Source organism: Hylobates moloch, unplaced genomic scaffold (genome assembly GCF_009828535.3).
Source record: "Hylobates moloch isolate HMO894 unplaced genomic scaffold, HMol_V3 SCAFFOLD_13, whole genome shotgun sequence".
Lineage (NCBI taxonomy): Eukaryota > Metazoa > Chordata > Mammalia > Primates > Hylobatidae > Hylobates > Hylobates moloch.
In genome coordinates, this window is record NW_026652288.1 from 53236164 (window position 1) to 53249871 (window position 13708).

Below are 13708 nucleotides of genomic sequence, written 5' to 3' on the forward strand. Positions count from 1 at the left end.
TATCTTGGTTCTACTTTGAAATAGAATGGATAGTACTGTATTCATGACACATTTACACAAAATCTGCTCAATGAACTCAAGATTTTGACAAAATAGCATGTTAATATCACCATAAAGAACATGTATCTTATTGACTGTGAGCTTCCTTTTTTCTTTCCTCCTTTATCATACAGAACATATATTATCTTAAACATTAGCAAATTGAGACAAGCATAAATGATGATTAGATGATATAATTTAAAAAATTATTGTATCATTTTAACTACAAAAATAGGATAGGTAATATCGCTGCATTTAAATAATTATGCGATATTTTCTAAGGCATTGTGTAGTATATGCAAACTACTTTTATGTACATTATAGTACCAAACTTAATGTTATGGTAGTTGATTGCCAGGACTGGAAGATATTTTTTTTTTTAAATAGTCTAGTGGTTAGTTCACATTTTTTGGGTTTTTGCCCTTCAAATATGAAAAGTAAAACTCAGAGTAAGCAGTCAACTGTCTTGATCAGACAAAGTACAAATTAGTAGCAAAACAAAAACTTAATGAGTCTGATAGTCTTTAACAGCATTGTACGTGGGCATGTTTGGGTATTTTATAGATGAGAAAATTGAGACTGATATGACCGTGACATGCCCAAGGGGACAAAGACAATGAGCACAACAATAGGAAGGCTTCAATTTACGTTATTTTAAATGACTTAAATTCTAATATTAGTGTTTAATTATTTCCACTCATCTGTTATTATAGTTCCTATTGTTATCTCACTGTTCTACTCCCACCCCCAGAATCCCAAAGGTATGTAATCAGTTGTAATACCCAGTTTCTATCATTTGCTGACAAGTAATATCATATGATTCCCTGAGCATATTATCTCAGCTATCTATCTATTGATCATCTATCTATATTTGAGAGATATTTTATATATATATATATATATATATATTTGAGACAAGGTCTTGCTCTGTTGCCCAGGCTGGAGTGCAGTGTCACAATAGCTCACGGCAGCCTTGAATTCCTGGGCTCAAGTGATCCTCCCACCTTGGCCTCCCAAAATGCTGAGATTACAGGCATGAGCCACCACGTCCCACCAGAAATGTATTATGTAAATAAAGCCACAGAATTTACCTAAAAGTTAAACAGACAACTTCTTGAGATAATAAAATAAACTATGGCTCTCTCTATAAAAACTCTGATCAATGTCAAAGTGTTAAGCTTTTGGTATTTGGGGTGAGTTTCTGTTCCTACAATCGAGCAGCAATTAAAAGTAAGGGCACTAGAGGTAACCTAGGGAAAAATTTTTTCCTCTGGAAATACCAATTCCCAGAGATCTGTTGGCCCACATTAAACAGACAATATTGATTTCAGATTAAGCTGGTCATTGTTACTTTCAGTGTGGAATGTCATAGCTATCACCCTATTTCTTGACAACAGTGAAATCATTAATCATGACTCAATGGATGCATCAGCAAATCACAACTAAACATAGCAATGTTCTAAAAATGCAGTGTATGCACTCTCTGCAGTCATACTGCTAGCTGTAGTGGCAGCTAATCCTTTCTTCAAATGTGGACTTCCCAAGCTAACAAGAGATGGAACCAATATAAATTCTGGATTAATTAAATTAGAAAAATTGGGGGAAATATCTTATACAAATGGGGTAAACTCAAATGACAAGAAATATTCCTTCAGGATTACACACAGATCTTCAAAAATACTGCAAAAAATTTTGCAGTAATTGAACTGATTGGTATAACTGACTATTCCTTATACTAATGCTTAAAAAGCAGTATTGATATTAGGTGTTATTTTAATACTTTCAATTCCTTAAAAAGATTATTAAAATAACTGATTATACTTTTCAGACTACGAAATACAGTCTCTCTGGTCATAGGGCTAAGTATCTAAAATGATATTTTATGGATTATAAAATTATATAACACTTTTGCTACAATTACTTAAAAATTAATTAGTTAAGTACAATTTTAGATATAGCATTTGAAGTATGGAAGTATTTTCTAAACCAAAGAAATATTTACTTACCCTGCAACAGTTTAATTCCTCTGCTGTAAGTATGATTGTACCACATTTCTTCCCTGGAATTCCTCTAAAACAACAAAAATATATTTATATACATTAATGTGTTATATTAATACTATATAATATAAATTTGTATATCATGTTTATTTTTATGTACTCTAATAAAGAGCATATAATAATAACATGGTTCTACCCTAACAAATATATTTTGAGTAGCTGGGATTACAGGCCCGGCTAAATTTTGTATGTTTTTTTAGCAGAGATGGGGTTTCGCCATGTTGGCCAAGTTGGTCTCAAACTCCTGACCTCTGGTGATCCACTCCCCTCGGCCTCCCAAAGTGCCGGTATTACAGGCATGAGCTACCACACCTGGCCCTCAATGAGACTAAACTTTCAACATAACTTTAAACATGTTGATCCTCTCCTCAAGAATCTTCAATATCTCCATATTGTCTAATATATAATAAAATACAAGATAATGTAATAGTGATGCATCATCTAATTATGTTTCAATAAGCAACAGATTGCATATACATTGGTGGCCCCATAACATTATAATGGAGCTGAAAACTTTCTACCGCCTAATGATGTAATATCTTAGCACACAGCATTACTCATGTGTTGGTGTAATGCTGAGGCAAACAAATCTACTGTGCTACCAGTCATACAAAGTATGTGTGTACAGTCCAAAATACTTGACAATGATAGTAAACATCAAATATGTTACTGTTTATGTATCTCCTATACTATACTTTTTATCATTATTTCAAAGTGTATTTCTTCTACACATACAAAAAAAAAAAAAAAAAGCTAACTGTAAAAACAGCCTCATTTAGGTCCTGCAGATGTTCCAGAAGAAGGCACTGTTATCACAGGAGACAACAGCTCCATGCATGGTATTGCCCTTGAAGGTTTTCCAGTGGGACAAGATGTGGAGGTGGAAGACAGGGATACTGAGGATCCTGACCCTGTGTAGGCCTAGGTAAATGTATAACTTTGTGTCTTAGTTTTTAACAACAACAAAAAAAAGTTTAAAAAGCAAAAATAAATAAATAACTTAAAAACAGAAAAAAGATTACTGAATAAGGATATAAAGAAAGGAAATATTTTTGTACAGCTGTACAATGTGTTTGTGTTCTAGAGAAGCGTTATTATTAAAACATTTTAAAAAGTTTAAAATATTTTAAAGTAAAAACATTATAGTAAGTTAAGGTTAATTTATTATTGAAGAAAGAAAAATAGTTTTAAATAAATTTAGTGTAGCCTAACTATACAGTGTTTATAAAGCCTACAGTAGTATAATGTCCCAGGGCCTCACATTCACTCACCACTCACTTAGACTCACCCAGAGCAACTTCCATTCCTGTAAGCTTCCTTCATGGTAAGTACCCCACACAGGTATACCATTTTACAACTTTTATCTCATGTTTTTACTGTGTCTCTTCTATGTTTACTTATGTTTAGATACACAAATACTGATGTTACAATTACCTATTCAGTGAGGTAACATGCTGTACATTTTGTAGCCTAGGAACAAGAGGTTATACCATATAGCCTAGGTATGTAGTAGGCTAGACCAGGGGTCTGCAACCCCAGGGCTGCAGAGCAGGAGGTGAGCGGCAGGCACCAGCAAGCTGAGCCTCCACAGCTCCCCATCGCTGGCATTACTACCTGAGCTCTGCCTCTTGTCAGATCAGCAGCAGCATTAGATTCTCATAGGAACACGGACCTTTTGTAAACTGCGAGGGACCTAAGTTGTATACACTTCTTATGAGAATCTAATGCCTGATGATCTGTCACAGTCTCCCATCACCCCCAGATGGGACCATCTAGTTGCAGGAAAACAAGCTCAGGGGTCCCACTGATTCTACATGATATTGAGTTGTATAATTATTTCATTATAATATAATAATAATAGAAATAAAGTGCACAATAAATGTAATGCACTTGAATCATCCCGAAACTACCCCCAAACCCCCAGTGCATGGAAAAATGATCTTCCACAAAACTGCTTCTTGGTACCAAAAAGGTTGGGGACTGCTGGGTTAGACCATCTAGGTTTGTGTAAGTAGAGTCTATGATGGTTTCACAACAATGAAATCACCTAAGGAAGCATGTCTCGGAACATATCACTGTTGTTAAGTAGTGCATGACTATAGAACAAAATGTTCTCATGGTTTCTAAGTTTTTTACTAGGTTATTAAAACCTATCTAAAACCGTGGGTTTCACTGTTCCCTCTCCTTTCATCAATTTGGTGACATTTTGTGTTTACTTTTTCTTGGTGTTCATTCCCATGCCTTGATATACTATAGCTTGTTAACTGTTCCCTGTTTTGCCTCAAACTTTCCATAACCCCAGATGAAGTTCCATTTGTTCCAAGAAAACCTTATCCTAGGCAGCCTTACACAAAGCTCAGCCTTTTCTGCTTTCCTATTGATGTTAAAGTCGATACTGCAAGGTTTAGCACTTAATTATTCCTTAACTGTTAAAAGGACAAATTGTTAACCTTTCTTTTCTCAAGTTGATTACGCTTTCTGTAAGAGCAATATTCACGACATAAACCTCTTGAAAGCACAGAGTTACATGTCTGTATACAGCAGGTGTTTAGTCTATAGGTAAGTATGTAATATACAGTCATACATTGCTTAATGCTTGTTTCCACCATGCATTTACTCTTAACCAGGGTAATTGCACGTGTCAAGATCTTCCATTTTCCCTACGTCCTTATGATGAAGAACTCAATATAGCATTGCACATTTTGTCTTATATTACTACATTATCATTTTCAGTATCCTTCTAGCATCCTTAATCAGTTAATTTTTCTAATTCAGCTGTACCTTTCTCTTCTTCTATTTGTGAACTCTGAGTTTAATATTTTCAGCATTATGGAAAACCAAATACCCTGACTGAGCATCAACCTGAACACACTTTAAAATGCTGAATAAAATATGCAAAGATCTTTACAAACGCTCAGATAGCGTTGCAAGAAAATAAGGACCAATCAGAAGTTTAAAGTGAAGTCAGAAAGATAAGCAGAACTGAATACTGGAGAACTTGATCTTAGGCTTCTGATTTTTATGGTTACTTAGGGCACAAAAATTAGAGAGAAAATCAAGAGGAGGTGAGACTCACAAGGTGGGAAATTCAATAAACAGCCAACCCACAGCATAAAGCTTGTATCTCATTAACTAGATTGCCTGAGTGTAGCATGAGTTATATATAAACATTCACTTTATGGGCCTAAAAAATAAATCACTGCCTTAAAAAGTGGTTATGAATGAAAGAGAAAAAAATGTGTCCTAATAATTTAAGGCTCAACCAGGCTTGCTGCCTTAATTGACATCACTTGAGTAGTTACCAAAACTTCAAACCAAGAATTACATTTAATTCAAGCGATCATGGTTGCCTAGTAAATGCAAATCCTCTCTAGAAAAGTTTCCCTTCAAATTACATCTCAAAATATCTCACATATAAAGTTTTAAAAGTAAATGTGAAGCTCGCTTTACAATATCAAAAAATACACAAGGCAAAATGCACCCACCATGAGTTAGACTCTCCAAAACAACAGGTTGCAGAATCAAACACAGATTTAGAATGTTGTAAATATTATGAATAGTATACAAAATATAAGCATTTATAATATATTTAAAATGTAAAGAGGAAATGGACATATGGATAACTAGCAAAGGATTATAAAAAATAAGAAAGAATATTTGGAACAGAATAGGGAGCCCAGAAGTAAATCCAAGCTGTCATTGCCAGTGCCAATGTCCAGACACTTTTCCTCTATGTTCTCTTCCAGGAGTTTTATTGTTTCTGGTCTTATGTTTACCCATTTTGAGCTGATTTCTGTGTATGGTGTAAAGTAAGGGTCCAATTTAATTTTTTGCATGTGGAAGTCCAGTTTTCTCGGCATCATTTATTAAAGGGACTATCTGCTCCCCATCCTCTCCTCCTGGTGCCCTTGTAAAAAATTAGTTGACTATATATGTTTGGATTAGACAAAGGTGAAGAGAGAATCAGTGAACTGAAAGAAGGATATAAATAAATTATCCATAATGCAGCATGGAGAAGCAGACATGGGAACTACTATGAAGAGGTTTAGAGTCACAGAACACAAATGTAAAAGGTCTAATAATATGTTTAATCTGAGTTCCAGTAGAAGAAGGAAGAAATACAGCAGATGCAATGTTTGAAGAGATAATGGCTGGGAAACTTCTAGAAATGGTGAACCACCTCAATTTCTAGATTCAGAAAGCTCAGTGAATCCCAAGCAGCATAATAAAAATAAATTTATACTTGGGCACATGATAGGAGCATGGAAAAACATGAGAGATGAAGAATATATCTCCAGAGGAACCAGACAGAAAAGACAGATGATCTACAAAGATATGATCTACAAAGATTAAACTAAGAGCTGACTACTTGGAAGCAACACTGGAAACTGAAAGATAATTGAAACAATATCTTCAGTGGTTTGAAAGAAAATAATTGTAAATATAAGATCGTAAACAGTAAAGATCTATTCTAAAAACAAGCATAAACTACAGATATTTTGAAACAAATAAGAAATAATACATTTATATCCAAGAATCTTTGCTTGAGAAGTTTCTAAAGAATGGGTTTCAAACTGAAGGAAATGATCACAGATGGGGGATCTAAGATGAAAACAGAAAGAATGAGAGAAGCCAAGGAAATATTAAATATGAGTTAATCCTAAATCAGTAACACTAATGTTAAAAACTAAAATAACAAATACAAATGAATATGATAGCATTAATCAGCAAGGTGATAATTTAAGTTAAAGCCTTCTCATGGTCTCTTACTGTTCAGGAAGAAATTAAATATGCTGAAAAAACAGAATTTCATAAAAAATGAGTAAATACGTTTAAAAACTTCAAAGAAACTACAATTATTTAAGTACTTTATAATTTCAAGTTTAGAAAATTTTTGAAATTATGTTTCTAAAATGTAATCAGTTCAAAAGGAACAACACTAAAGAAAGAATGGGGCAGATGAGGATCACTAAGTAGGTGATAGAAATAAACCTAGAGGAATAGTTACTGATGTAAATGTAAATGAACTAAATGCTCCAGATTAAATGCAAATATTGCATGTAATTATATAAAAATTAAATTCAGCCATTAACTACTTAAAATAGATAACAAAATTTGATTCAAAAAATTCAAAAGGAAAAGAATGGAAAGATATCTCAGAAAAAAAAACTAATTCTAATGAAAATCAGTGTACCTACATTAATAGCATACATACAGATTTTAAATTGAAAAGGGTTGCAAGAAATAGTTATTGTGTAATGAGAAAACATTCAATTAATTGGGAAGATATAGTAACCTCAATACTGCATGCATCTACTATTATAGCTCCAAAATACATAAAGCAAAATTGACACAACTACGAAAAGATAAATACACCATTATATTGGACAATTTCATGGCAAACGCCCTTAGCAAGGTGATCAAGCTTAATATCACCCGTGATAAGTTATATTAATATGTATTCCTGATAAGATGTAAGGAGAAAGACACTTCACTCCTGTGGCCTTCTACCCAAATCCTTAACTCCAATCTAACCATGAGAAAAACATCACACAAATGCAAATTTAAGGACATTCTACAAAAAATCTAATACTTCCTCAAAACTATCAAGGTCATACAAAACAAGGGAAGACTAAGAAATTGTAACATATCAAATCAAAAGAAAGTGTACATCCTGAAATGAATTCTGAATGAATTCTGGTATAAAAAGAACATTAGTGAAAAATGAGTGAAATTCAAGTAAAGTTTGAAATTTAGCTAATAGTAATATATGTACTACTGTTGTCTTTCTAGTTGTAACAAATGTATTAAATACCATGGTAACACAAGATGTTAATGTTAGAAGAAACTGGTGCGACAGGAATACAGGAACTTTCTGTGCTATTGTAACTTTTCTATAAACATAAAACTATTCTAAAATACAAAGTTTATTGAAACAATGCAAGGTCAATAAAAGACAAAGACAGGCTAAGAAACTATTTCAGGTTAAAAGAGACTAGAATTAAAACAACTAATCTCAATTATGATTCTTAATTAAATTTTAGAAGAGGAAAATACACCTATAATGACATTATTGGTACAACTGTTGAAATGTGAGTGAAGCGTAGATTAGATAATATTGTATCATTGTGAAGTTGTCTGATTTTGATCATCATATTGTGGTTGTGTAAAAGAATATTCTTATTAAGAAATTCACTGTCAAGTATTTACAGGAAAGAGGGCATAATTTTTCCAACAATGTCTCCAACTTACTCTCAAATGACTCTGAAAGAAAGACCGAGAATATGAAACAGAAAGAGAATGAGAAAGAGGGTAAGAAAGTGAATAGAATAAAGTTAGCTCCTGATTAAAGTAAACAGGAGTTCTGAACTACATTTTTTTGTTTTGTTTTGTTTTGTTTTTGTTTGTTTGTTTTGTTGTTGTTGTTGTTGTTGTTGTTGTTTTTGAGACCGGGTCTCACTTTGTCACACAGTTTGGAGTGCAGTGGAGTGATCAGAGCTCACTTCAGCCTCAAATTCCTGGGCTCAAGCAATCTTCCCACCTCAGCCTTCCAAGTAGCTAGGAATACACCTATGTGCCACCATGCTCAGCTAATGTTTTTTCATTTTCTTAGAGACAGGGTCTCACTATGTTGCCCAGGCTGCTCTCAAACTACTGGGCTCAAGCAATCCTCCCGAACTGACCTCCCGAAGTGCAGGAATTGCAGGCATGAGCCACCCCACCTTGCCTACTCTTGCAACTTTTACATGCAGTTGAAATTATATCAAAAAAGAAAGTTATCAAAAAAGATCAATTTTAAGGATTGCTTCTTTTAACTGTATTCTTACATTTTGAGAGACATAGAATAATAAAACTCATCCACTTACAGTTAAACATGATCTCAAGAGATTATTAGTGATGAGTAATCCTTCACAAAATTTAGTACATAGATAAGAAAGGGTGGAAGGCGGAGCAAGATGATGAAATAGAGGGCTCCACTGATCATCCCTCCTGCAAGGACAACTATCCATATTTTAACAACTATCTATACACACACAAAAAGCATCTTCATAAGAACTGAAAATCAGGTGAGCATTCACAGTACCTGGCTTTAACTTCATATCATCGAAAGAGGCACTGAAGAACTAAGAAAATCAGTCTTGAATCACCAGTGTCACCCCTCCCTAATCCCCTTGCAGCTACACTGTGGTGCTGAGAACATTTCCGTGTGCTGGGGAGAGGGGAGTGCAGCAATGGTGAGGTATTGAACTCAGTGCTGCCCTGTTATAGCAGAAAGTAAAACCAAACCAAACTCAGCTGATGCCCACCCACAGAGGGAGCATTTAAACTAGTCTTACTACAGTCACACAGTCCTAGTGATGATATCCAAAGACAGGCTTGTGTCACTGCATCCCAAGCTTCAGGTGGCTCAGAACAGAGAAAGAGAGACTCTGTTTGTTTGGGAGAAAGTAAGGAAATAGAACAAAAGTCTCTGCCAGGTAATCCAAAGAACTCTTAACAGATTTTATCCAAGACTATGAAGGCAGTATCTCTACTAGTCTGCAAGAACCACAGCATTGGTGAGCTTTGGCCCAAAGTAGATACAGTTTAGATCACAACACTCAAGTTTTCTGAAATATCTGGAAAGTCTTGCCAAGAAGAATGGGTACCAACAAGCCCAGACAGTGAAGACTAAAATAAATACCTAACTCTTTAATGCTTCAATATTCAATGAACATCTATAAGTATCAAGACCATTAGGAAAACAAGACCTTAACAAATGAACTAAATAAAGCACCAGGAACCAAGCCTGGAGAAACAGAGATATGTGAGCATAGAGACAGAGAAGTAAAAATAGCTGTTTTCAGGGAACTCAAATTGAAGATGACACAGAAAGTAATTCAGAATTCTATCAAATAAATATAACAAAAAATTGAAAGAATTTAAAAGAATCAAACAAAAATTCTGGAGCTAAAAATACAATTGGCATACTGAAGAATGCATCAGTCTTTTAATGGCAGAGTTGATCATGCAGAATAAAGAATTAGTGAGCTTGAAGACAAGCTATTCGAAAATGGACATTCAGAGAAGACAAAAGGAAAAAGAATGAAAAACAAAAAAGCACGCCTACAAGATCTAGAAAAAAGCCCCAACAGGACAAATCTAAAAGCTATTGGCCTTTTAAAGAGGAAACAGAAAAGAGACAGGAGGAGTAGAAAGTTTATTCAAAGAGATAATAACTGAGAACTTCCCAGACCTAGAGAAAGATATCAATACCCAAGGATAAAAAAAAGTTATACAACACCAAGCAGATTTAACCCAAAGAAGACTGCCTCAAGGCATGTAATAATCAAACTCCCAAAGGTTAAGGATAAAGAAGAATCCCAAAAGCAGCAAGAGAAAGAAACAAACACCACACAAAGCGGCTCCAATATGTCTGGCAGCAGACTTTTCAGTGGAATCTTTCCAGGACACAAAAGAGTGGCATGACATATGTAAAATGCTGAAGGAAAAAAAAACTTTTTACCCTAGAATAACATACCTGGTGAAAGTATCCTTCAAACATGAATAAGACATAAAGATTTTCTCAGACAAACAAAATCTTAGAGATTTCATCAGACAAACAAAATCTTAGAGATTTCATCAACACAAGACCTCCCCTATGAGAAATGCTAAAAAGAGTATCTCAAATCAGAAAGAAAAGGACTTTGCCTGGTGCAGTGGCTCACGTCTGTAATTCCAGCACTTTGGGAGGCTGAGGTGGGCAGATTACCTGAGGTCAGGTGTTTGAGACCAGCCTGGCCAACATGGTGAAACCCCATCTCTACTAAAAATACAAAAATTAGCTGGGTGCGATGGCACATGCCTGTAGTCCCAGCTATTCAGAAGACTGAGGCAAGATAATCGCTTGAACCCAGGAGGAGGAGGTTGCAGAGATCGTGCCACTGCACTCCAGCCTGGGTGACAGAATGAGACTCTGTCTCTGGAATAAAAAAAAAAAAAAAAAAAAAAAAAAAAGGACACATTAATGAGCAATAAGAAATCATCTGTAGGTACAAAACTCATTGACTCACTGATAGTAGTAACTACATAGAATATTATAACACTATAACTGTGTAACTGTGGTGTGTAAAATAATCTTAAGTAGAAAGACTAAAAAATTAACCAATAAAAAAAAAAAACATGATATGGGCTGTGTCCCTACCCAAATCTCATCTTGAATTATAGCTCCCATAATTCCCATGTGTTGTGGAAGGACCTGGTGGGAGGTAACTGAATCATGGAGGCAGGTATTTCCCAGGCTGTTCTTGTGATAGTGAATAAGTCTTAGAAGATCTGATGATTTTATAAAGGGGAGTTCCCCTGCACATGTTCTCTCTTGCCTGCCACCATGTAAAATATGACTTTGCTAATCATTCACCTTCCACTAAGATTGTGAGGCCTCCCCAACCACGTGGAACTATGAGTCAATTAAATTTCTTTCCTTTATAATTTACTCAAGCTCAGGTATGTCTTTATTAGCACCACGAGACATACAAGAAGACATATATAGACACAACAAAAAGTTAAAAAGCAGAGTAACAAAGTTAAAGCATAGAATTTAAGAGTTGTCTTTTTGCTTACTTCCTTGTTTATGCAAACAGTGTTAAGTTAAGAGGCCGAAATAATGAGTTATAAGATAACATCTGCAAGCCTCATAGTAACCACAAACAATAAAACACAAGAGATACAAAAAAAAACAAAGAAAACCAAACACTAGATCATATCAACAGAGAAAATCACCTTCAACAAATGCAAGAAGGAAGGAAAGAAAGAGAACACAAAACAACTAGAAAAAAATAATAAAATGACAGGTGAAAGTCCTTACTTATCAATAATAACACTAAATGCAAATAAACTAAACCATCCAATCAAAAGACACAGAGAGGCTGAATGGATTACAAAACAAAGCCCAATGTTCTGTTGCTTAGAAGAAACACACTTAACTTATAAAGACAAGCATACACTGAAAATAAAGGGATGAAAAAAGATAACTGCGATGGTTAATACTGAGTGTCAACTTGGTTGGATTGAAGGATACACAGTATGGATCCTGGGTGTGTGTGTGAGGGTGTTGCCAAAGGAGATTAACATTTGAGTCAGTGGGCTGAGAAAGGCAGACCCACCCTTACTCTGGATGAACACAATCTAATCAGCTGCCTGTGCAGATAGAATATAAGTAGGCAGAAAAATGTGTAAAGAGAGACTGGCCTAACCCCTCAGCCTACATCTTTCTCTCCTGCTGGATAGTTCTTGCCCTGGAACATCAGACTCCAAGTTCTTCAGTTTTGGAACTTAGACTGGCTCTCCTTGATCCTCAGACTGCAGATGGCCTATTATGGGACTTTGTGATCATGTGAGTTATTAATATATATATATTCCATTAGTTCTGTCCCACTAGAGGTTGCTGATTGATACAATATCCCATGCAAATGGAAACCAAAAAAGAGTAGGAGCAGGTATACTTGTATCAGACAAAATAGGTTTCAAGACAAAAACTATCAAAAGAGACAAAGAAGGTCACTATATAAAGATAAAGTGGTCAATTAAGCACGAGAGTCTAGCAATCTTAAATACATATGCACCAAACACTGGAGCTTGCAGTAACATAAAACAAATATTATCAGAGCTAAAGACAGAGACAGATACCAATACAATAATAACTGGAGACTGGAACACCCAATTTTAAATACATATGCGCCCAACACTGCAGCATCCAGATATGTAACACAAATATTATCAGAGCTAAAGAGAGAGACAGATCCCAATACAATAATAGCTGAAGACTTGAAGACCCATTTTCAGGACTGGACAGATCTTCTAGACAGAATATCAACAAAGCAACATTGGACTTAATCTATACATAGACCAAATGAACCTAACAGACATATAGAGAACCTTTTCATCCAACAGCTGCAGAATACACATTATGTTCTTCATCACGTGGATCATTCTCAAGGATGGACCATATTTTATGTCACAAAACAAGTCTAAAAACATTCAACAAATTGAAATTATATCAAGCATTTTCTCTGACCACAATGTAATAAAACTAGTATCAACCACAAGGGGAATTTGAGAAAATATAGAAACACATGAAAATTTAAAATATGCTCCTGAAATGAATGGTGGGTCAGAAATTAAGAAGAAAATTGAAAAGTTTTCTTGAAAAATTGATAAGAGGGGGTGGAGCCAAGATGGCTGAATATGAACAGCTCCAGTCTACAGCTCCCAGCCTCAGTGACACAGAAGACGGGTGATTTCTGCATTTCTCTTTGAGGTACCGGGTTCATCTCACTAGGGAGTGCCAAACAGTGGGTGCAGGACAGTCGGTGCAGCGCACTGTGCCTGAGCCGAAGCAGGGCGAGGCATTGCCTCACTCAGGAAGCGCAAGGGGTCAGGGAGTTTCCTGTCCTAGTCAAAGAAAGGGGTAACAGACGGCACCTGGAAAAGTGGGTCAGTCCCACCCTAATACTGCGCTTTTCCAACGGGCTTGGAAAACAGCACACCAGCAGATTGTGTCCTGCACCTGGCTCGCAGGTTCCTATGCCCACGGAGTCTCACTGATTGCTAGCACAGCAGTCTGAGAT

General features: G+C 35.4%; 1 protein-coding gene across 3 annotated transcripts in view; it reads right to left on the reverse strand.

Moving 5' to 3' along the window:
* The window catches only part of CPNE8 (copine 8), a 231768-nt gene that overhangs the window by 122706 nt on the left and 95354 nt on the right, over positions 1 to 13708 (reverse strand). For all 3 annotated transcript variants that reach the window (XR_009209480.1, XM_032173689.2, XM_058426966.1), the window contains exon 7: positions 2046 to 2109. Coding sequence is in view for 2 of the 3 variants with exons in the window: in XM_032173689.2 (XP_032029580.1) it covers positions 2046 to 2109 (64 nt within the window). In the remaining variant the exon portion in view is untranslated. The remainder of the gene's footprint in view (positions 1 to 2045; positions 2110 to 13708) is intronic.